Source organism: Brachypodium distachyon, chromosome 4 (genome assembly GCF_000005505.3).
Source record: "Brachypodium distachyon strain Bd21 chromosome 4, Brachypodium_distachyon_v3.0, whole genome shotgun sequence".
NCBI classification, from domain to species: Eukaryota; Viridiplantae; Streptophyta; class Magnoliopsida; order Poales; family Poaceae; genus Brachypodium; species Brachypodium distachyon.
Window position 1 is genome coordinate 3,032,703 of NC_016134.3, and position 23,829 is coordinate 3,056,531.

Sequence of the window (23,829 nt, forward strand, 5' to 3'; positions counted from 1 at the left end):
CATCGCATGTCTAGATCAAACAAGGTTTCTGATTGTAAGTGAGACCACACATGTTAGTTTCTGGACAATCTGGTTTGGTACCATGTTTTTCATGTAGCACAAGAGCATGGTAGCCATTGTTTTCACGTGACACAGCACAGGAGCACTCTCATCTTCTATATCTAAGTAGGAGAAACCCACTACTTAATTTCTCTCAACATGCAATCATGCCACATCATCACATCATTAATGTGTTCACACCTATTTAGTAAAAACTCATATTTTTTGCACATGCGTGTAAGTTATTTCACATCAAGTTTCTACAATACAATTTCATCATATGTTTTCAATTTTGGATAATCTTTCGTTGCTAAACAATTTGACTCAGATATGTTAACTAAAAGTTTCCGCAACAACGTGCGGGGCATCGTTTAGTTCAGATAACGAAGCAGACGTTGAACATGAATATTGAAGAGCTCTTTTGCTGTTATCACTTACCACTGACTAGCATAGACCATCTACTTTCATGAACCTCTTCTGAGAAAACAAAGTTTGTATAAATCTCTGAATTTTTTGATGAAATAGGAATTATTCTAGTTCAAAATTTTGTTTTCTAATTGAATATTGTTATTTCAAGGACTAAAGAGATAAGAATCTTTGCACTTCATTGTGCTTAGAGATCTGTGCTATCAGATTGGTAGTGATATGAAACTAAACACATTTATGTCCTTCCACTTGAGTCCCTGTTGCTGTGGGTTGGAGCCATACATTCATATTTGTTACTGGAACAGTTTCTGGCCATCCTCGGAGTGTGTGTCTCTAACTGTCAGCTGCATCAGATCTAAGTGCAATTATGTAGATCTCAAAGTATCTTTACCCTTCTATGGCGACATCTGATAAATATTATCGCAAGGCTACACTGAAGATTGCAGGTTCAGAATTCAGCACTTCAATATCCGACAAGTCTGTGATGGTGCTATTTATGATCGCTTCACAATCTCGAATTACGGAGATGTTTTCGCTTGCTCCATTGACGGCTACCCAAGGACTTCAATGGCTTCCTGAAGCTCCAACACTTTCAGGGAGGGGAGGGGATCAGGTGATGTGCTATTATGGTTGTCCAAATGACCAAATGTATTAGAGATTACTGGCAGTCCTTCTGTAATCTTGATGCATTGTGTGTTTGTGTGAAACAGCCTGTTATTTAAATTCCATGAATCTATTACCTGTACGCAAGCCTGTATATCTTGGATTCCTGAGGCAAAAGAACCTTTGTTTGTTGCACTTCTTTCATACAATGTGAAGTGTTGAAATCTATATGAAATGATATGAAAGCTCTCTAACTATTTCAACATTTTAAATTCAAACTATTAAACATTTTTTTATCTTGAGTTGTTGTTCCGAATTTCTGTTTTTTTTTCTGGAATTTGGAATTCACGAATTTTATTTTTCATGTTTTAGCCTTAAAGTCGAGACTATGGATTTTGAGTTTCAGGAATTTAGATTTGCAGATATTGAATTCTGATATTTTTTTTATCATTAATTCTGAATTTCATAGTCAAAGAGTATAGTACCAGAATTAAAATCTTGAACAGCTCATGTCCAGGATACCACATGTAGCATCTGGTTTCCTCTGAACCTTTCTAATCTGAATATGCAGGTACACCAGTGTGGACCAGGGGCGGAGGCAGGAAAAAAATATAGGAAGGGTCAGAATAGAAGGAATGATTTATTAGAGGGGGCCAAAGCATACAAATGTGAAGCTTATAGAACGAAATTACAAAGATTATACAGGGGCTTACTAAAAACGCCAAATCTTAGGGGGGGCCAAGGCCCAGGCTGGCCTGGGTTGTGCCTCCGCCACTGGTGTGGACCGTTGGTTCTCACCTCATATTCATCCTAGCAAGAAACCACTGGGCAGACGACAAAGCCAGTGTGGTTTTTACTCCGCAATCCTCGCCATTGACACTGTGCTGCCTGCGGCTGAAAAGATAGACGCACTGCATGGTGCTTATCGGGATCTACATCTGCAGCGGGGTTGGGCAGATTAGCAGCATTCAAGCACGATAGCTGTGGTGACCACGTCCTTCATCGTCCATCACCTGTACAACCAAAGGTCTAAGGGCAAACACCAGGCTTGACCCTTTATACATCAACGTGAAAATGAGGTGAGCAGGCATGTCCAGTGCCAAAACCACTTTAGGTGTTAACCACGTCTTTGATACCTTTCTTTGATACCAGTTTGTCATTTAACTTTTCATTGAAACCAAGGTGTGATTAACCTTGTTTTCAGACATTATGGGGGTGACCTAACTGTTTTCAAGTTTTTTTTTCCTATGAAACTGGTTTTATAAATGACAGGTTATCTAAATTTAACTGACAGTTCAGGTGTGGAAGTTATTCCAAAATGAAATGAGGTTCTTGATGGTTATGCTTTGGATAGTTCTTGGCCAATGGCCATGTTCATGTTCTTCATGGCTGTCAAGGATCGCAATAGAGGGCTTCACACGCCGTTGATGGCTTGGCTCATGTCAGGGCACCCCGTTTGGTTCTTGGACTCAAGGTTAACCTGTCTCCATTCCTCACCACTCTTGTTCAACTGTGCAGAGTGATACGATGGTTTACTGATAAAACTTGTAAAATTTCATGCCGCAGGACGATATCAGTGAATGGATAGAAGTAGAGTTCTTCTATCCAAATCCCTACGAAGATTGGATTGCTGTATTCTCTCCTGCCAATTTTAGGTAAAAGTATTGGTATCATCTTCATATAGGTAAAATTGATCATGGTATCAATTCGATCCACTTGGTCATTTTCAGATGCACCAAAATTTCTCACTTTATTTTATTTATACTTTGTTGATTGAAATTGCCAATGCTGCAATCCATGATCCTGAAAATGAGACCCAGTATTCCAGTATATGATATTGTTTTCTCCGTTTCTTTTTTTCTCCCTCGAACCAGTACACACCCCTATGAAGTTAACAGTACAATCGGTAAGGAATGGTGAGAGGCGTTGATGTTTGAACAAGGTGGCCTTTGGGATTCTTCCAATGTTGGGACTAGCTTGAAAGCAAGCATAGTCGACCAGGTACACGGTTCTAGGATAGTGTATGTGGTATACGCTAACCGTGACGGTCAGAAGAATGGCTGACAAGAGTAGGTGGTTGGGGTGGAGAGCACGGAGTTGGGAAAGAAGTTCGTCTTCATGAGAAATTCGATGCGCAGCCTGTAGGAGGATGGTTGCTGCCAGTGTCATGGTGGTGGCCATGAGTAGCAACTTGTTGGCTGCCAGCTAGTATAGCGGTCTAAGGCTTTTGAGATGAGGCAACGAGGCCATGCTGTTGGATCCTTCAGATTTGCCTGACGAGGGTGAGAGGAGGATGAGCAACGGCGAGGTTTTTTTATATTAAAACGATCGGCATATTCGGTACAACTTTTTTTGGACCTTAATTTTCATAGTTTCTTTATATTCAGAAGCTTCTTTTGCAACATCATGAAAGAAAGACGTAATGTCTTAGTAATCTAGATCAAATATTCTGATAGTACGTGTGACCATACATGTAACTTCTCTGTCAACAGTATGGTGTCATGTTTTTCATGTAGAACAAGAGAGTAACACCCCATGTTTGCACATGACATGGGAGCACTCTCAGGCTACTATGATAATTGGGAGTACTCTCATTCAGATAATTGACAAGACGTGCCACAGAAATATTGAACAGCTCTTTTGATGTCACCAGACTACCATGGACCATCTATTTTCTTGAACCCCTTCTGAGAAAACACATTTTTATGAATCCTCAAAAAGTTTTATGATATGAATTTTTCTTGTCCAATTTTTTATTTTTGATGGATTTTTTCAGGGACTAAAAACACTGAGACGTAGGTACTTTCTTGAGAGTTTGTTTGCCTACTCATATGAGTGTTTACACTTTCTTTGCACTTTATTGTGTTTAGATATCAGTACTATCAGTTTGGTGGGGATATGAAAATAAAGGTGTTTATGTCCTTTCACTTGTCACTGTTGGCTGGTGCCATACGTTCATATTAGTTTCGGCAAGGGCACCATAACCGCGGTCCACGGAAATCCCTGTGACGGGATGGTGCTGTCAGCCACCAGCGGCACCTTCCCTCAGATGCCAGGGCGGGGCCATTTCGTTAAGGGACAGAGTCACAGAGTTTGTCATCAGGCGTCGCTCTGGTAGCGGCAGCACTACTGTGGCTTCGCAGCACTCTCCTGTGCCGCCCATAGCTGAAAAATGTCCGTTTCCATCCTCCAAGCAGGCGTGTCCGCCCACTCCATCGGCGGCGCGCTAGAGCTAGGACGAACTGCATGCTGTGTATCAGGATCTACATCTGCGGCGGGGTTAGGAAGATTAGCAGTAGCTACAAAGTCATATGATTTACTCATCTTGTTTTATTCTCGTATTTAGGAATAGTAGTTCCACATTGTTGTACATTGTCCAGTCCGTGCTTATTTTTGAAAACTTGCTAAAATTAACCATCTGTGGAGACATCCACTGGGTAACGATGGATGCAGCTGGACCATGGGCCCTGTGCATCAAGCGATGGTTGGATGCACACCCACACGGCAGTGTTGCACTTGTACCCTGCTCCGAATCCAAGCATCCACAGTCTGTCACCTTTTCTCATTCGACCCTTAGCCTCAATGTAAGCGAACTCGTACCACACAGATGCACTTGACTGGTTCCCAAACCGATGCAGCGTCATACGTGATGGTTCAACTTGCTCGTCTGATAGATTTAGACCGTGTTGTACTGAGTTGATCACCGCCGGTCCACCGACGTGGATGCAAAAGTGCTCAAAGGCCATACGGAAGTCAGGGATGTATGGCCTCCTCCCAACACGGAGTGCCGTCCTCGCCACGGAGAATAGAAGAAACTTGAGCAGCTCTGAGGCCGGTAGGACAAGTGGCCCGATCGCAGTGATGTGGGCCTTGAGCGCATCCCCGGCGATGGCCACGAGGTCCTTCGATAGTGTGACCCCTTTATTTCCTTCGTCATCTTCCTCTTGGTACACACACTTGTAGGCACTGTCATCTGCAGCGATGGTTGTCCTCACAACATGCGCTAGCCGGAACCGAGCCTTGGACCTACAAGTCGATAACAGCTTCGCAGTGCCGCCCATGCGGAACAATATGTTAACCAACTGCATGGAACGCTTGTTCCCCACATAGTAGTTTGGACTAAGGATCTCCGTGGACACCACCAGTACATGCGATCCCCAAGGAATGACCTGTAGGATGTTCCTTGCGAGTCCCACTGCAGTCACCCCCGCACTGCACCCCATTCCGGAGAGGTTGATGATGGGAATGTCACCTCGCAACTTGTACCTGTTCACGATCCTGTCGGCGATGGATGGCACTGGGCAAAAGCCACTGCAGTTGGTGATCAGCACGTTGATTGCATCAAGGCTGATGCATGTCTTGGCCAATAGGTCATCGATCATAGAGAAGACGACCAGCTCGGCCTCAGTGCGGGCTTCATCTAGACAGCAGTAAGAATCTACATAGTTAAATGCAGGTGGCAGACATGTCTCTTCACCCATGCCAGATCGCTCAAGTACACGGCCTATGAAGCTAATGGTAGATTCGCGAAGGAACGGCGAGAGGTGCGCATGCTCGAGAAAGCGGGCCTTTGGGGTTCGAAGGCTGGAGCTAGGTTGGAAGCAAGTGTAGTCGACAAGGTACACGGTTCTAGGACGGCGCATGAGGCAGATAGTAACCGTGGCAGTCAGAAGAATGGCTGAGAAGAGTAGATGGATGGGGCGGAGGACACAGAGTTGGGAAAGAAGCTCGTCTACATGAGCAATTTGTTGTGCAATCTGTAGGAGGAGGATGACTACTGCTAGTGTCATGGTGGTGGCAATGAGCATGAACTTGTTGGCAGCCAGATAGTATAGCGGTTTGGGGCACTTGAGATGATGCAACATGGCCATGCTGTTGCAGAGGTGACTGATGAGGGTGGGAGGAGGATCAGCGAGGGCAGGGGATATTTATATTTAAAACGATAGGCATTCTGGGACCTTAATTGTCTGCGTTTTATTTATGTTTAGGAGTTTTATATTGCAACATCATGGAAGAAATACGTCACCATTACACATCTAGATCAAACAAGGTTTCTAATAATAAGTGAGACCAGACCTGTGAACTTCTGGACAATCTGGTATCATGTTTTTCATGTAACGCAAACAGTACAGTAGCCCATGTTTTTCACATGACACAGGAGCACACTCGTTCAGATAATCAAGAAGAATGTTAAGACAAAAATATTGAAAAGCTCTTCTACTGTTACCATTTATGTCCTTTCACCTTAGTCACTGTTGGTTGGTGCCATACATTCATATTAGCTACTTGCAGGGTCAGTGGCCAGCCTCAGAGTTGTGAGCTTGTTTAACCTGTGTTGAAATTGTGTGCCTCTGATCATCTGTTTCTGTTCATAGATCCAAGTTGTATTCTTTTTTAGGGGAACTAGCTGTGCCAAAGTATCTTTAGCACTGTATGGCAACATCTGATTGCTGGTAAGACTACAGTAAGGACTGCAGGTTCAGAATTTGGCACTTCGATATCTGATGGAGTCACTTCATGGACTCGAATTCAGGTTCATCAAGCTCACGGCCTTCGATCATCATTAGTACTTGCTATTCAAGCACAAGATGATATGCCAAGGACGATGCTTATGATCGCATCGCAATCTTGTGCATTACAAAGGTGTTCTTGCTTGCTCAATTGACAATTGCCCGAGGACTTCATTTGCTTCCTGAAGCTCCAACACTTTCAGAGATGGGGAGGGAATTAGGTGATGCACTATTGGCTGTGTGAATCTATTGGGGATTACAGATAGTCCTCATGTAATCTTGGTGTGTTGTGTTGTTGGGCGAAACAGCCAATAATCTTAATACCAGGAATCTAATGTGTCGTGTTACCGTCGGTTCCAGGAATCTATTTCTTGAATGCTTGCAGGCAAGGCTGTAGTATATCTTTGATCCCTGAGGCAAAGTGACCTTTGTGTGTTGCTCCTCTTTCACGTATATTGTGAAGAGTCGTTTTTGAAATTTAGAATCCATATAATGTAAGGGCGTGAAACATATTTGGCGTTTAATGCTTCACACTTGATTGACCCTTTATACATCGACGTGAATGAAAATGAGATGAGTTGGTAATTAAGCTGGCAAATTACTTAGGCTGTGATTTAACCTTGTTTTGAGACATTATGGGTATTTAACTGGTTTTCTTGTTTTTTTTTCTGACGACCTGTTTTATAAATGTCATGTTAGGTGTTCTGATATGAAATGAGGTTCTTGATGGCTATGCTGTAGATGGTTCTTGATGGCTATGAGATTTTTCTGAAGATAATCTTTACTAATACCATACTGACACTGACCGCCCTCTCAGAAAAAAAAAATACTGACACTGACACAGCAACGGTCATGGTCTTTCTTGACGCCATTTTTCAATCTCAGTTTTGTTTCTTGGGAGCATCGAATAGGATCCTGTGTCTACACGCCTACCTCAATGATTGGCCATATATATACTTCTGCATCCCTTCCTCCAATCCTGCAGATTCGAGCCCATAAAGTTGCTCTGTTCATTTCCTGTAGATTGCCACAAATGGTTAGAAATTACTGGTAGGTGTTGCAGTCTGAGCTTCCTTTTCTACTTCTTGTTTGGGCTGCTCCCTCAGTTGGGGATTTCTCTCAGGCTTCTGAAGAAGATGAGGCTGTGGATGGTGTTCATATGGCTGGCTGTTTCTGCGGCAGCTCTTCCTGGCGGCGAGCAGCCGCTGTCGAGGATCGCGATCGAGAAGGCGACCCTCGCCGTCGCCGTTGATGGTGCAGCTCATGTCAGGGCGTCCCCTTTGGTTCTTGGGCTCAAGGTTATTCGCCTGCCCCAGCCCCAAACCACTCTTGTTCAAACAGTTGCAGAGCGATGTGATGGTTAATTTACTGCTAAAACTTGTAAAATTTCATGCTGCAGGGCGAGACCAGTGAATGGGTAGAGGTAGAGTTCTTCCATCCAAATCCCTCCGATGACAATTGGATTGGTGTGTTCTCCCCTGCCAATTTTAGGTAAATGTATTGGTATATCATCTGCATGTGTAGGGCAGGCAAATATACGGTGTCATGGACCCAATCCTGGCGGGCATTTTCAGATGCACTTAAATTCTGCATAATTTTTTGTTTGTTGTTTCTTGGTCGAAATTGTCAATGCTTCAATCTGTGAGCCTGATAATGAGAGCCAGTATCATCCAGTGCTATGCACATCATAGAATTTCATGTAATTTGTTTGGAAATTTTCAGCGACGCAATCTGTGAGCCTGAAAATGTGAGGCAACAACCTCCAGTGTTATGCACCGCACCTATCAAGGTTGGCATGCTCTTTCCTGCTCCATTTTGTTGATTGAGCTTCAGATATAATTTCTTTTCAAGATTCAGACTCTGGGATTATTTCATTTCGAACATGGACCATTTTCTTTCATATCTTTCTTTGCAGTACCAATTTGCAAAGTTTAAGAATGATGGATATAATAGGTCTGGGAAGGGAAGCCTGAAGCTTCAATTGATCAACCAGAGGGAGGATTTCTCATTTGCGCTATTTTCAGGAGGACTCTTGGAGGCAAGGCTATATTGTATTTCCTCAACTTCTGTACATAATAACAACTCTGGTGTAACCTGAAAATATATTCCTCATATTCCAAAGACTGAAAAATAGTCCATTCCTGTAACAGCCCAAGCTGATAGCCGTCTCAAACAAGGTCAGATTTGCAAACCCAAAGGCACCTGTCTACCCGCGTTTGGCGCAAGGGAAGTCTTGGAATGAAGTAAGTTTTCCTATAAATCCACCATTGAGATGACTATTTTCAGATTGCGCGACGTGTTATTGACAACAATGTACACTGTATTTTCTTCACAATGTAACATGGAAGCTAGCTATACAAGATAGCTGTCTTCAGGTAATCTATGGTTGACTGTACTAGTATCATTGCAGATGACAATCACCTGGACAAGCGGATACAATATTAAAGAAGCAGTTCCTTTTATTGAATGGGGTGCAAAAGTTGGGCCTCGGTTTCTCTCCCCAGCCGGAACATTAACATTCGACAGAAATAGCATGTGCGGTACGTCACGAATCTGTCTGTTCTTAGAGATGGGATGAACTCAAGGCATCATGAAGTTTTTTTAATCTCGTAAACTCTTCTAATCTGAAAATGTAGGAGCACCGGCTCGAACTGTTGGTTGGCGCCATCCGGGTTACATTCATACTAGTTTCTTGAAGGATCTGTGGCCAGACTCACTGTGTGTGGTCTATCTTTCCTCTTTAACCTTTTTCTTTTCTTATTGTGATACATCCAGCTACTAAGCAATAGTTACTTTGAAAAATTTCAGGTATACCTACAGGCTTGGCCATATGTTACCAAACGGTACCCACATCTGGAGCAAGTCATATAGTTTTAAAGCATCACCTTATCCTGGCCAAGATTCCTTGCAACAAATTGTCATATTTGGAGACATGGGAAAGGTCCATATTTTCGTTAATATCTTAGTTTCATTTCATACCTTTTCTTTTATCAACTGGGAAATTTTCATTGCAATGATTCTTATTAAAAAAATCTTCTTTAGGCTGAGGCAGACGGTTCAAATGAGTTCAACGACTTCCAGCCAGGCTCGCTGAACACTACTAACCAGATCATCAGAGACCTAGAGAACATCGATATGGTGGTTCACATCGGTGATATCTGCTACGCGAATGGCTACTTGTCTCAGTGGGATCAGTTTACCGCACAGATCGAACCGATTGCTTCAGCTGTACCATACATGATTGGCAGGTCAGTTCAGTATCAATTTTCAAAACTTCCTTGTATGTTTATACTGTATTGTTGTCTAACAGCTACTAAAAAAATGGCATTTTGTCATGCAGTGGTAATCATGAGAGAGATTGGCCTGGAACTGGCTCTTTCTATGGAAATCTCGACTCCGGCGGAGAATGCGGCGTTCCTGCGCAAACTGTGTTCTACACTCCTGCTGAGAACCGTGCAAAATTCTGGTAATAAGGCCATAGCTGTCCCTTAAGATGCCATCGTTGAATATTACTGACAGACAAGTTATCCTTCTTCAGGTATGCAACAGACTATGGCATGTTCAGGTTCTGCATAGCTAACACGGAAGAGGATTGGAGGCCAGGGACCGAGCAATACAAGTTCATTGAGCAATGCCTGTCGTCTGTCGACAGGCAGAAGCAGCCATGGCTCATCTTCCTCGCACACCGTGTCCTCGGGTACTCATCTTGCACGTACTATGAAACGGAGGGCACATTTGAGGAGCCGATGGGACGGGAAGCGCTGCAGGAGCTCTGGCAGAAGCACAAGGTCGATCTCGCCTTCTACGGTCATGTCCATAACTATGAAAGGACATGCCCAGTCTATCAGGTCTGTCAATAGTTAGCATACACATTAGATCCAAAATGTAATTCTACAAATGGACAAAAGAAAGGTTTATTTACACATTCTGTGACAACACCTTATAAGCACTGTTGCTAGTCATCCTGCATTGACATATTATAGTTTGCAGGCTTAAGCTGACACTGTCACAATCGATTATTCGGTGCAGAGTCAATGTGTCGTTGATGCATCGGATCACTACAGCGGCCCATTCAAGGCAACGACACATGTGGTTGTCGGTGGTGCTGGCGCTAGCATTGCAGATTCAGAGTTCACCACTTCAAATATCCAGTGGAGTCACTTCAGGGACTTTGACTTTGGGTTCGTCAAGCTCACGGCCTTCAACCATTCATCCTTGCTGTTCGAGTACAAGAAGAGCCGCGATGGCAATGTGTATGATCATTTCACAATCTCCCGCGATTACCGGGATGTCTTGGCTTGTTCCATTGACAACTGCCCAAGGACTACACTGGCTTCCTGAAGGATCAGTTGATGTGCTGCTGGTCTATTGAGGATTACCGGGAGCCCTCCTATGTTGTTTGGTAAAACAGGATTTTGAACTAGGAATCCACGATGACCTCCATAGTCAAGTTACCATCAAATCCAGGAATGTGTATTTTCCTGCTGTAGCACTTCGACATACTATAAAGAGGCAATTTAAATTCAGAATTAGAATCCATACTATGGAAAAAACACACATAAGATATTTTCTGGATATGTAAGAGTTAACCTTTAAAATCTGGAAATGAACCTTAATTTCAAGTCCTGAAACTGAAGTCCAACAGGTTGAAATTTGGAGAACACAAATTCAGAGAATTTTAAATTCAGAGAATATAATAGCACAATTAAATCTAAGGATTCAGTCTTCCCTTAAAATAATGCAAGGCTTCAGTCTTTAGATTTTTAATAAGTCAAAGAGTCTGGATCTGTGTTTATTCAGATTTTGAAATGTTTAAGCTGCTACAGACCATCTGAAAGTTGCAATTCTAGATTTCCATGGATGTGTTTGGATTTGGACAAAAGAGTTTTTTTTTTCAATCCCAGGTCAATTTATAAGTTGTTTAGACTGTCGCAAGCTCTCCTGAATGAGTCTTCTGATCAATTTTCTACTACTCGACAGATTTGTACTAAAAGTCTAAATCCCCACACTCATTATGGATCAGATGAAATAGTATATTTTTTCTTTCAAGAAATCGTGAGTTGATCTGACGGTCGATGTCGATCATGTCACATTTCACTCAGTTTTGTTGACCGAACTCAATTTTTGACGGTATAAATAAAACAGCCGGCGTGCATGTGTCATTGTGTGCTGCTAACTTCCAGTCTGCATTTCCGGTGCCACATTTCACTCGCAAAAATGGTTTCTTGGGAATATTCTCAGCATCAGCACAGCTCAACAAATAATTGGAGATATTAAATCCGCATCCCTTTCTTCCTCGGATCACTCCTCGACTCGATCACACGCACGCTCCCGCTACGGATTCGAGTTCTTGTTTTCTCCACGAGGGATGACGCTGTGGTGGCTGTGGGCGGCGGCCACATGGACATGGCTGGCTGCTTGCGCCGCCGCCGCGCACCCCGGCGGCGGTGGCGGCGAGCAGCCGCTGTCGAGGATCGCCGTCGGGAGCACGACCCTCGCCGTCGACGGCTCGGCGCGCCTCAAGGCGTCCCCGACGGTTCTTGGGCAGGAGGGCGAGAACAGTGGGTGGGTACAGCTGGAGTTCTTCAGCCCCAACCCCTCCGGCGACGACTGGATTGGGGTCTTCTCTCCTGCCAATTTCAGGTATAAACTCTACTGGTTCAATTATCCGCTATCTTCTGCGTGGATGTAGACGGATTGTGCCATGGATGGATTGAAACCTGAAACCCAGAAAACCTGACATTTTTCCTCTGTCAATGTACCGAGACTTGGTGAAAAGAACACACAGATATTTTCAGTTCATGATGTACTACTTGGAATGGCAAAGAACGTAAATGGGGTTTGACGCTGTTATTGCTTTTCTATGTTTGGGATGTTTTCAGTGCTGCAACCTGTGAGCCTGAGAATAAGAGGCAGTATCCTCCAGTGCTATGCTCAGCACCCATCAAGGTTGGGAGATCATATTCATGTTCCATGCAATTCACATTCGGATATATATATACAGACAACTACATTCCCGGATTCAGAATTTTCGAAAGACGTTTGTTCTGACTATTTGATGTATTTTTCTTCCCATGTTTCTTATTGCAGTACCAATTTGCAAACTTCAAGAATGATGGGTATAGTAAGTCTGGGAAGGGTTACCTGAAGCTTCAATTGATCAACCAGAGGGAAGATTTCTCATTTGCACTTTTTTCTGGGGGTCTCTTGAAGGTAAAGTTGTACTGCATTTTTCTGAAACTCTACTTATACTAACAACTGCATTGTAATTCTGGCAGTGCATTTCCTGATCTTTCTCAAATCTAAAAAAGTCTCAATCCTGTAACAGCCGAAGCTGATTGCCGTCTCAAACAAAGTAGCATTCGCGAATCCAAAGGCACCCGTCTACCCACGTTTGGCGCAAGGGAAGTCATGGAATGAAGTAAGCTTGCCTGACTAATCTGCATCTGAGACAAACTCTTCAGTTGCGCAGCATGCTATTTCAAGAACAACTAGCATGGTGTCCGGCGCAATTTAATTGTATCTTATTTATGTATTCTTATTATACTATTTGAAAAACACCGGTATTTATGTGGAAATAGAGGTGATCAATGCATACCTGGTTAGTCAATATATAGTCCATAAATAAGTTGGCCGGCCTTTTTGTGTGATATCACCAAACTAAAATTGTGAGCTGGCCAACCGTTTGTACATGATATTGGATCCGTACGTGAAACTAAACTTGGGATCCCTGAACCAATCGTTGATCATCTCCTACATTTTGTACATGACATTAAATTGTTAAGCCAAAACTAAGTTTGGATCAGTCTTGTCGATCATTTGCATGTGATATTGCATAAATACGCAGAGCTAAGGATTTGGGCCTCCAATCATCGGTATAAGAGTGTTTTCAATGTGTTGAAGTTGTTCGAAAATATTTCATTTTACGCGCAGTCGGTTGGAAATTACCACCAGATCAACGGACATATGTTTTGCTTTTCTGTGGGATTTTCTAGCAGTCTATATTTTTTCTGGTCGTCATGTATTTTCAATATGTAATAGATTGTGAAACATGTTTCGGACAAGAGCATGTATTGTAAAAGCATGTATTACCCTTATGCCCGATAAATATCTTCAGAAATCTAGGAACAGGACTGAAATAGTATCATTGTAGATGACAGTCACTTGGACAAGTGGATACGATATCAAAGAAGCAGTTCCTTTTGTTGAATGGGGTGAAAAAGGAGGACGACAGCTTCTTTCTCCAGCTGGGACACTGACATTTGACAGAAACAGCATGTGTGGTATGCCATGATTTCCCTTATTTTATTTGAGATGAAAATAAGCTAGTTGAAGTTGAGATTTTTTACAATGTCTGTTCGAGAAAAGAAAACAATGTCAACTGCTCATGTTGTACCATCTGTGGCATTTGGCTTCCTCTGAATCTCCTGAACCATGAACACAATCTAATATGCAAATACAGGTGCACCAGCGCGAACTGTTGGGTGGCGCCATCCTGGTTACATTCATACTAGTTACTTGAAGGATCTGTGGCCAGACTCCATGTATGTGATCTGTGTTGCCTGTTTGACCCCTTCTGAAATTATAATGCACCCAGCTACTGAGAAAACATTTTTGCTGCAACATTGCAGGTACACCTACAGGCTTGGCCATCGGTTACAGAACGGCAGCCGCATCTGGAGCAAGTCGTACAGTTTCAAAGCATCACCTTATCCTGGACAAGATTCTTTGCAACAGGTGGTCATATTTGGGGACATGGGGAAGGTAGATATGTTCTTCCATCTCCTTAGTAGTTTGATTCATATAGCAATTGGGTATTTCTGCCTGTGTGGTGATTTTTCTTTCTGACAATTTTCTTCAGGCAGAGGCAGATGGTTCCAATGAGTACAATAACTTCCAGCCAGGCTCACTGAATACTACTAATCAGATCATTAGAGACCTGGACAACATCGACATGGTGTTGCACATTGGGGACATTTGCTATGCGAACGGCTATTTGTCACAGTGGGATCAGTTCACTGCACAGATTGAACCGATTGCTTCAACTGTGCCATACATGATTGGCAGGTCAGTGCAGTATCAAATTTCAAAACTTCCTTATATCATCCCCTGCACCGCTGCCTAAAATTTAGAAATATTGGGCACTTTCGCAGTGGTAATCATGAGAGGGACTGGCCTGGAACTGGTTCTTTCTATGGAAACCTTGACTCTGGTGGAGAATGTGGTGTTCCTGCTCAAACTGTATTCTACACACCAGCTGAGAACCGTGCAAAATTTTGGTAATTGTGGTAGATTAAATCAGGGCATATCAATTCCTTCACATTTCTGGAATTTATTGACAGAACAAGTATCCTTCTCTAGGTATGCGACCGACTATGGCATGTTCAGATTTTGCATTGCTCACACAGAAGAAGATTGGAGGCCAGGGACCGAACAGTACAAGTTCATTGAGCACTGCCTGTCATCTGTTGATAGGCAGAAGCAGCCATGGCTCATCTTCCTTGCACACCGTGTTCTCGGGTACTCATCCAACTCATACTATGGATTCGAGGGTACATTTGAGGAACCAATGGGACGAGAAGCGCTGCAGGAGCTCTGGCAGAAGTACAAGGTCGATCTCGCCTTCTACGGTCATGTTCACAACTATGAAAGGACATGTCCAGTCTACCAGGTGTGTCTCTAATTAGCATTTTGCAGATGGAAAAGTAAAGTTTCTTTACACTGTATGACACAATCTTATAAATACTATTACCAGTAGTGCTACAGTACAAAATTGCAGTTTGCTGACTAAGAGCTAAAATTTTATATTACAGTCTTACAGTGCCTGATGACAATCTTTGATTTACTGCAGAGTCAGTGTGTTGTTAACGCATCGAACCACTACAACGGGCCGTTCCAGGCAACAACGCATGTGGTTGTCGGTGGCGCCGGTGCCAGTCTTTCAGACTTCACCAGTTCGAAGATCCAATGGAGTCATTTCAGGGACTTCGACCATGGTTTCGCAAAGCTCACAGCCTTCAATCATTCGTCCTTGTTGTTTGAGTACAAGAAGAGCCGTGACGGCAATGTTTACGACCACTTTACGGTCTCGCGTGACTACCGAGATGTCCTTGCTTGCTCTGTTGACAACTGCCCAAGGACCTCACTGGCTTCCTGAAGGTCCCACGCTATCAGAGAGTAGAATCAGTTGATGGGGGCCTCTTAGACCAACAAGCTAGTTAGTAGTTACTGACTTACTGTACATAATTTTTTTTGGGTTGCATCAATAAATCGTTTTGCTCCGTAGGCAACTGCCAAGGACAACACTGGATTCTGAAGACATTTTGTTGTTACCTGCTTCTAAGTGGGTTGAGCAACAAACTAGTTACTGTCATTATTTTTGGCTTGCAATGCTCAGGCTCCAAGTGAAGGAATTGTAGAGAATAAAAAAGGAGGAAATTAATTAAGCATGGATTTCTACTAGATCAATTAATCAACTTCTGAATCTGCAATGGCAATGAAAGAAAACAAATGTCTTTGAGACAACAAACGAAGGTAAAATGCCAAAGTTACAGAGATATTCACCAAGATAACACTGAAAATTGAATCTTTGCATGAAATTCCTCCTGAAACCTGCTGCCATTGTCTGTCTACTTGCATCTGTGGTGCTAACAGTACAATTTATGTGGGCCAAAGAAAAAAACCAAACCCGAACTTGTTGTGTGAGGACTAGGAGAAACGGTCCAAAATGTTGAAACCTAGCAGAAAAGGACAGATTGGCTGGCTGGCTGGCTGGCATTTTCAAAGGATTCTTTCCTAAGCAAAATGCCATGGATCCATCACCAATCAACATCCTATCCTATGTACATCTCTTCTCACGAAACCTTGCCCATCATTCATTCTCTAGTCCTGTGCACATATCTCAGTTCTCTTCTTGTTTCTGTCCTGTCCATATATCTGAGTTCTCTTGTTTTTGCAAACCTTACACACAGAGTTACACATACAAAAATATCACCTCCTCAATTATTGTGTTGGAGGATACCATCAAAATTCCGGAACTTGACTGTTGCTATATTTAAGACACATATAATTATTAGGTATTTCAAAATCATATGTGTAAATTTTTCTTAAAAAAACAACTTTCAGCATATATGAGTTTTTTGGTGTATAAATGCATTACAATTAAATCAGTTGCCAAAGTTATGTTTTAAATACCTTGTTATGTCATCACAATTTAGCACAGATATTCACTGGAGTATTGAAAATTTACAAGGTTGTGTGGACAGGATGGTCCTACTGAGTAGTAACAAAATGTGGTCCATGCGTAATAAAGTTGAGTACTTCTTTATCATGATTGAATGATAATTATTAATACCATCAAGGTGCAAGTTTGGATGACCAAACCCTAATTGAGCTTTACCAAATGTGGGCCTGCTTCCATGATGGGATCCAGGAGTTTTAGATCACATGTGGACACACTTGGACGGCTGAGATTGAGGAAGAAGTGAGAGACTATCTTGTCCTCTGGCAATGGTTTAAAGGCCAAGCATGCTTTTGCTTGTCCCCCACATAACAAGTCTAGTTCTCGGGCACCGTACACAAGGGCCAACCATTTTTAAATGTCCGTCTAAAAATGTAAAACACTCTTTATTTTTAAGTAATACTAAACGAGCTAACTATTATAGAGAAGATATATATTGATAATTGAAAAAAAAACAAGCGAATAAATAAGAGCCTCTCATTTTGTCACTACGTGGTACTATAAGACTTTGACAAAAAAATGTTTCATTAAGATGTGCTTAATATGATTATAAAAACCGCAACTATCAGTATGTTTCTGCAAAAAAAATCCAACATGCATCGTTCAAAATTGACAAAATTCAAAACTAGTACAGCTTTGTATTAAATCTCTGACATTTATTATGAATCGGGGGAATACATGATTTAATGCCCCAAAGAGGGAAACTAGAGAGCAGTCAAATGCCATTTTGATATGTTTTTAAAGTTGACAGGAGTTAAAAAAAATCATTATTGTCCCCCTGGTATCTTGCTTGTAACTCACAAATTGTCCGAAAAGTTCAAAGATTCACACAAGCTACATAAATCTCAGTTTAAAAAAAATCATGAGTTACGGAACAAAAATTAGGATTTGACACCTCATTGTTTCTCGGTCAAACTTGAACCTTAATCATGTGTACATCGTATACTTTTTTCGGAATGGAGTACCATTTTGGCGTGAAAATAAAAATATCTATAAATAATACTCAATTAGAGAGGTGTGACCCCAAGCAACTGTAAAAGTAAAACCAGAACAAAATGTAAAAGCATCGATCGAGATCCAACCGCCTCTCCACTTGACCTCCACCAATCTGTATGCAAATGGTGTCACCACCGCACACCTAATTCCCACACCATCGAGCCGCTCCACCAAGCATTCTTGCTATGCGGCCGGCGCCTGCAAGGTTTCTCCACTATCGCGCTGCATCTAAAAGGCGCTAGTTTTTTTCGTGCTAGCCGCCCGCAAGGAAACTAGCTCTATCGCGCTAGTTTATGATGTATAGATGAGATCGAGCGCGGCGGAACCTAATTTGCGGCGGTTTGGAGCGGTTCGTTCTCCGGTCACCACCACGATAAGCCGGTGATGAAGGTGCGAGCCGTGAGATTTTCCATCATTCTTTTTTTCGTGCTTAGAAAAAAAAACAGGACAAAATCTGTGGACTGAGCTGTAAAAGTAAAACAATGCGAATATGAGTAAGTAAATACCATTTCTTTCCTTTATTAAAATGATTATCATAATGTAGCAGAGTAATTGGTTTGGATCCTCCTGTCTCCTTCGGCTTCTTGGGATGTTCTTGTTGCCTTTTTCGGACCAACCCAAACCCAAACCCAGAAAATCCCCAATCCCAAATCCCCAATGCCTCCTGTCCAATGATGCTCTCTTTCTCCTCTTCCCTCCCGCTTCTGCTTCAGCACCCTTCCTCCCTGCCGCCGCATTGTCACCCCGCCGCCGTCGAGCGTCTCATCGTCTTCCCATTTCTTGGTGAGAAAAGCTTCTTGGCCATCTGTTCTGGAGATTTTTCCTTTTCTTTTCCCCCTTGTTGTTTGTGGCGATTTGGGGGCAGGGGAGACGCTCGGCGCTGAGAGGTCCAAGTAATTTTGTGGTGTATTTGTGGGGGGCGAGTGAGCCGAGATTTGGTTTTTGTGCGCGTAGACAACCTTCCTGCTATGCGATTTTTGGCCGAGTGATTCGGGATTTGATTCGGTAGGTGGGCGTTTGCTCCTCTGATGCTTTAGATTTTTCTTGTAGGGTTTTGCCTTTGTTTTAAGGTTGCGATGGAGGAATTTGGGGATAGCGTCGCTGCGTGCTTACTCTCGTTTGTTTCGAATATGGGCTCATGCTCTTGTGCTAACATGGTTTTGTGTCATGTAGGATTGCCAGTTTGAGATGTGGAGATGACGAGGTGCATGTGCTTTTGCTGAAGAACTGGTGCGAGGTTTGTCCGATGGATAAGCAAAAGAATCACAAGAATGCGGAAATGGGCAAGGATTTATTCCGCAGAACAATTCTTAGTCAGATTGCTGGGGGCGTCAGTTTTGAAGAGGAGAACGCCCCTTGCAATACTCCGAGGAACTCCGTTCATTCGCAGCTTGGTGGTTCATTTGTTGCTTCCACCAGTGAAAGTACCGGTGCTGAATCGGTCAGCCCAGGAGAATATGTCAGAGATCCTGGATCTATATTGAGCTTGCAGCCTTGGATTTTTAAGAGAAGCGGAGCGCAGAACAGTGAGGAAAGGATAGTTGTAAGTGGTAGTAAGGTTGGTAGAGGCAAGAATCTGGTGGATGGCTTTCGAGATGGTTCAACTGTTGACGTCTCCGCAAGGAGCCCTGCTCTTGGTTCTGGGCCTGGAAGAGGTAGAGGTGCTCTTAGGAGCAGACGATCTCATAGGCATTTTATTAAGCCACTTGTCCCAATGGAGGACTCCTACATTCCACAACTTTACAACGGGAACTTTGAATTTGAAGAATGCACATTTGCTCCAGTTCCATCCCCAGCTTCTGCTAGGCCGTTCATTGTAACAGATGGGAGAAGAATAATTAGCAAATCAAGCTACGGACCTGTGCCCGTACCTTTTGACATTGGACTCAACAAGGAGGAATGTCGAAATGGCTCAAATGTGCTGGAAAGTGTTGTTGGGATCGCTCCTCTACCTGAGCTGAATAGGGATAGCACAGTATCACACGACGTAAGGTTGAGTTTGTCCAGCTCCAAGAGAGGTAGTGAACCGTCAAAATCAGCAGGTAATTTCCGCATCATTCGCAGATCCTGCAGCATAATTAAAGCAGGTTCCACATGTTCTATCACCTTGATGCAATTCACTGAAATAAAGCAAGTCGGGATACTGTATTTGTGGACACCTAGCCAGTTAGGCACTGACACTTCACAGCTCACAACAGACATGCCTCCTGCAATATTTGTTTGCAATGTTGAAGTAAAACTTAACTGCATCATTGATTTTATCTCAGAACAACAAGAATCTCGAATCTTACAATTGGACCTGATTTTATTATAGCAGTTACATTTTATGGTTATCTGAGAATCCAGTTACTTGCCATGTTTTTGCTGGTTCTGCCACATGCCAAAACTTATGACGGTCATATATACCCAGTTAATACTAGCACAGTGCTCATTATCTCGTGTGGGGAACTTCTGTTTCTTGGTCGGATGAGACTAGTCGAACTATCATTTGCTTTAATAATTTTACCTGTGATTCCTGAAATATTGAAAAAGATATTCAAGAAATTGCACAATCTGTGCTCATTATGTTTTACTTGTTCAGATTATTAGATCTGTTAAAATGATCAGAAAGCTTAGGTGATATTTACACATACTCCCTCCGTTCCATAATTCTTGTCTCAAATTTGCCGAAAAATGGATGTATCTATTCCTAAAAAGTGTCTAGATACATGTAATATTTCGACAAGAATTATGGAACGGAGGGAGTACTATTTTGACAGGGCCTACTGATTTCTCATTTGTGTGGTCTTGTATGGCCACAATCAGCAAAGCTGCTACATTGTCGTATTCTGGATTCAATTTCTCAGTTTTCTCGATGCAAATGTGTTCTGCACTGCCTTTGTTTGGCAACTTTTTCCACTGCAGCTTTTTGGCCTCGTTTCAGGAGGACAACTTCTAGAACAAGAAATTATCCTTTTATCCTTGTGGTTAAACATGCAGTTTTGTAGGAATTCATGTCTTCTAGTAGCCCATTTCTCTTATCTCCTTTTAATGTCTGTAAATAAAGCAAAGCTTATTAAGTACTCCCTCCGTTCCTAAATGTAAGAAGTCCTAGCTTTGTCCTAAGTCAAACTTCTTAAAGTTTGACCAAGTTTATAGAAAAATCTACCAATATCTATAACTCCAAGTAAGTTTTATTAAGTCTATCATGATATATATCTTCGTGGTATACTGATTTGATATTTGTAGATATTACTATATTTTTCTATAAACTTGGTCAAACTTGAAAAAGTTTGACTTGGGACAAAGCTAGGACTTCTTACATTTAGGAATGGAGGTAGTAGGTTGTTTTGGATGCTGACATTTTGCTATGAATGCTGTGTTTCTTTATTGAGTTGTTGTTTTGGACATTCACATCCAAATACATATATTTGATCTGCAGGTTTACTTGAAAGAATGCTCATGTTCTCAAGTGGGGTCAGCATCGGTGTTATATCATCCTCTCTATCAAATAAGAAGGATCTTGATTCGTTGAACGGCACACTGAAGCGAATGGAGAACTTGGTTCAAGATTTGCAGGATGAACTGGAAATGAAAGAGGGGTTAACTGTGAAGGAATTGCCTTATGAAAGCGAACATGATGGTAAAATCACTATACTGTTGGCTGTCAATATAAGAACATCTTTTGCATACTCATCATAAAGTGTGTGTTCACTTGTTATTTTTCATTGCTGATAATAGATGGCAATATCAAAGGTTACACAGTTGATTCAGAGCCAATGAGCAAAATTGAAGCTGAACTTGAAGCCGAGCTCGCGAGATTGGAGTTAAATATCACATCAAACCACTTGGAAGAAGAACAACCATTTGATTTCAGTGAGGTAACCAGTGTACCAAAAATGTTATAGGCTACAACCTGCAAGCCCACTGAATGTAACTAATAACTCCACATTTCTAGGTCGATCAGGAGTTCGTTGGAGATATTGTTCAAGGAGAACTGAAGATCGATATGATCCGTCGTGACATTGCTGACTACAGCAGCGAGAGTGACCATGGCAGGGACAGCAGACAAAGCTCCCCAGATTGCACACGTGATGCAAACTATCCTGTCTCACCTAGGGATCTCAGTCTCCGTCTCCACAAGGTGATCCAGCATAGGCTGGAAGAACGAATCAAGGAGCTTGAGACAGCACTTGCCCAGAGCCAGAAGCAGGCGCAGCTGCAGATGATGGCAAGAGAGCGGGTCTTCTCTGAACAGACCAGCTCAAACAGTGTTTCAGGCTCTTCTTCCAACCAGGATAGTCCATTGTTTATACAAGAAACTAGCTCCTCGGCAGAACCGTTCTGTTTAAACCTGGCTGGAGATGCGCTAGAAGCTTACGATGAAGCCTATGAGGAATTCATGAGAATAGCCGACTCCCCTTGCACCACAAGTACTAACGGGAAGCCTCAGGTCAATGAATATTACTCAGTGGACCGCAGCTTGGTTTGGGGCTTGGAAGATGACAGCGCTACAGAGCTGAAAGAGGTTCCGACTTGGGAGCAGGCCGTGAAGAGTGGTGATCCGAACAGAGCTCAAGAGAGTGACGGTGAAGACGACTGTAGTGACGAGGATGACCACGATAGTAAGATGCTCATCCAACAGATTATTGAGAGAACCAAGCAAGGCTCACCTGTACTCATACATGCGCAAAAAATGTTGTTTTCTGTGGATGAATAGGTTGCTGGACTATAGTGTATACCATTGGAAATTTGAGATAGCATGTAGTGTCAATTGATTCCTAAAAAAGGAGTAGAATGTTAGTTTTTTTAACCTTTTCTGGTGATGCCTTTTTGACATGTGGTCAGTTACAAATTCTGTCTTCTGTATGCCCACAGTTTTGCAGTCAGCATTGGAGGAGACTTGTGGCGGCATTGTTATTTTTACACTAGAACAGAGTATAAACTATTGTGCATATCCCAAATGTGTTTCTCTTTGCACCACCTCCCTTGTATTGAAAGGCAGAGAGTCTCATTCTTCGTCAGCAAAATAAAGAAGGAAAAATAGCAGATATTTCACTCTGAATTCTGAAAGGAAAAACCTCTCATTCATGAATGGATTTGACTAATGAGATCCTCTCAGAAATAGCTTGTGGCATCGATATAGAAAAGTCAAGTAGGAGTTTGTACTACGATAGTATTTGTTTTTCAGGCATCTTCTCAGAGATCCTCTCTGAATGAAAAGGAGTGCCCAGTTGTAGGAGGTCTGTTATTTTTATTTCTGGAGTGTTGTGATCATTGCTGCGACCCTTGCAGCGACATTGTTATACACAGGAAAGCAGACTCGCCAAAAAAAACTCTTGATTCCTTGTTAACAGAATCCCTAAAATTTTCTATGAAATGTTGTTATTCCAATTCGCGGTGTTGAGCTCAGACTCACAACTTCCCATCATAATCAATATTCCAATTCTACTCTGTCTCTTGCCAATAGAAAAAGAGAACACACCATGTGGCACTTTATCCAGTTCATCTTTGAGTCCTTCCAGATCCCGCTGGTGCTTATCTAGTTCATCTGAGTTCATTGCTTGGTGTGGCCACGCTAACCAGAGGGTGGAGAGGGTGAAAGCATACTTTATTGGTTAAGGATCACTGCATGTCACTTCATGTAGAAGTAGAATTCACTGATTGTCTCCTTGTTGCAGCTGCTCTCCCTCGCTAAAACACGAGAATTTCCAATAGTATGGTCAGTATGAAAGTACCACTCCCTTTTGTTTTCCTCCAACAGCCCAAGTGCTCAAAGAGACCGAACAGAGGATATAAAAAGAGTACATTAAAAATTCAACTTTTGTTGAATATTGTGACATTGAAGGAGAGCATAACTAGTACAGTAGTATCTAGTATATAGTGTTGTTCTTAACCAAGTTCATGAAAACATGCAAGAGCTATGTGCTGGTCATTCTTGAGCTGTGAGCACTTGGTTTGAGCTATGTGGTGGTCATTCATGAAAACATGGCCATTTTGTCATGTGAGTACATGGTTTGAGTGTGATTATGTTCA

General features: G+C 42.4%; 4 protein-coding genes across 7 annotated transcripts; 3 read left to right on the forward strand and 1 right to left on the reverse strand.

Moving 5' to 3' along the window:
- Positions 1 to 7: 7 nt before the first annotated feature.
- LOC100827115 (probable inactive purple acid phosphatase 1) lies at positions 8 to 11,204 on the forward strand. 4 transcript variants are annotated; one of them, XM_024462911.1, is made up of 17 exons: positions 8 to 1,078; positions 1,640 to 2,147; positions 2,363 to 2,542; positions 2,635 to 2,723; positions 7,278 to 7,628; positions 7,702 to 7,876; positions 7,978 to 8,069; positions 8,301 to 8,367; positions 8,494 to 8,616; positions 8,729 to 8,821; positions 8,989 to 9,118; positions 9,215 to 9,296; positions 9,387 to 9,519; positions 9,621 to 9,826; positions 9,919 to 10,044; positions 10,117 to 10,426; positions 10,608 to 11,202. In XM_024462911.1, exons 5-17 carry the CDS (start codon positions 7,516 to 7,518, stop codon positions 10,917 to 10,919), a joined length of 1,962 nt encoding a protein of 653 aa, XP_024318679.1. In that variant the 5' UTR covers positions 8 to 1,078; positions 1,640 to 2,147; positions 2,363 to 2,542; positions 2,635 to 2,723; positions 7,278 to 7,515; the 3' UTR covers positions 10,920 to 11,202. The 4 variants fall into 4 exon arrangements, with proteins under 4 accessions (XP_024318679.1, XP_024318680.1, XP_014758219.1 ...); XM_024462912.1 differs by having other exon boundaries at positions 7,564 to 7,628; XM_003578628.4 differs by lacking the exons at positions 8 to 1,078; positions 1,640 to 2,147; positions 2,363 to 2,542; positions 2,635 to 2,723 and adding an exon at positions 5,963 to 6,521 and having other exon boundaries at positions 6,602 to 7,628.
- On the reverse strand, positions 4,379 to 5,968 carry LOC100824744 (3-ketoacyl-CoA synthase 6). The gene has a single exon (XM_003578620.4). It carries the CDS (start codon positions 5,937 to 5,939, stop codon positions 4,479 to 4,481), a length of 1,461 nt encoding a protein of 486 aa, XP_003578668.1. The 5' UTR covers positions 5,940 to 5,968; the 3' UTR covers positions 4,379 to 4,478.
- Positions 11,205 to 11,735: 531 nt separating the features above from the next.
- LOC100835282 (probable inactive purple acid phosphatase 1) lies at positions 11,736 to 16,024 on the forward strand. The gene is made up of 11 exons (XM_003579214.4): positions 11,736 to 12,221; positions 12,461 to 12,527; positions 12,669 to 12,791; positions 12,907 to 12,999; positions 13,732 to 13,861; positions 14,041 to 14,122; positions 14,210 to 14,342; positions 14,440 to 14,645; positions 14,732 to 14,857; positions 14,940 to 15,249; positions 15,430 to 16,024. Exons 1-11 carry the CDS (start codon positions 11,947 to 11,949, stop codon positions 15,733 to 15,735), a joined length of 1,851 nt encoding a protein of 616 aa, XP_003579262.1. The 5' UTR covers positions 11,736 to 11,946; the 3' UTR covers positions 15,736 to 16,024.
- A 2,354-nt stretch (positions 16,025 to 18,378) lies between these two features.
- LOC100830779 lies at positions 18,379 to 22,773 on the forward strand. Its single transcript, XM_003578640.4, has 5 exons — positions 18,379 to 18,597; positions 18,988 to 19,856; positions 21,236 to 21,436; positions 21,535 to 21,674; positions 21,752 to 22,773. The coding sequence occupies exons 1-5, from the start codon at positions 18,404 to 18,406 to the stop codon at positions 22,511 to 22,513; spliced, it is 2,166 nt and encodes a 721-aa protein (XP_003578688.2). The 5' UTR covers positions 18,379 to 18,403; the 3' UTR covers positions 22,514 to 22,773.
- Positions 22,774 to 23,829: the final 1,056 nt, after the last annotated feature.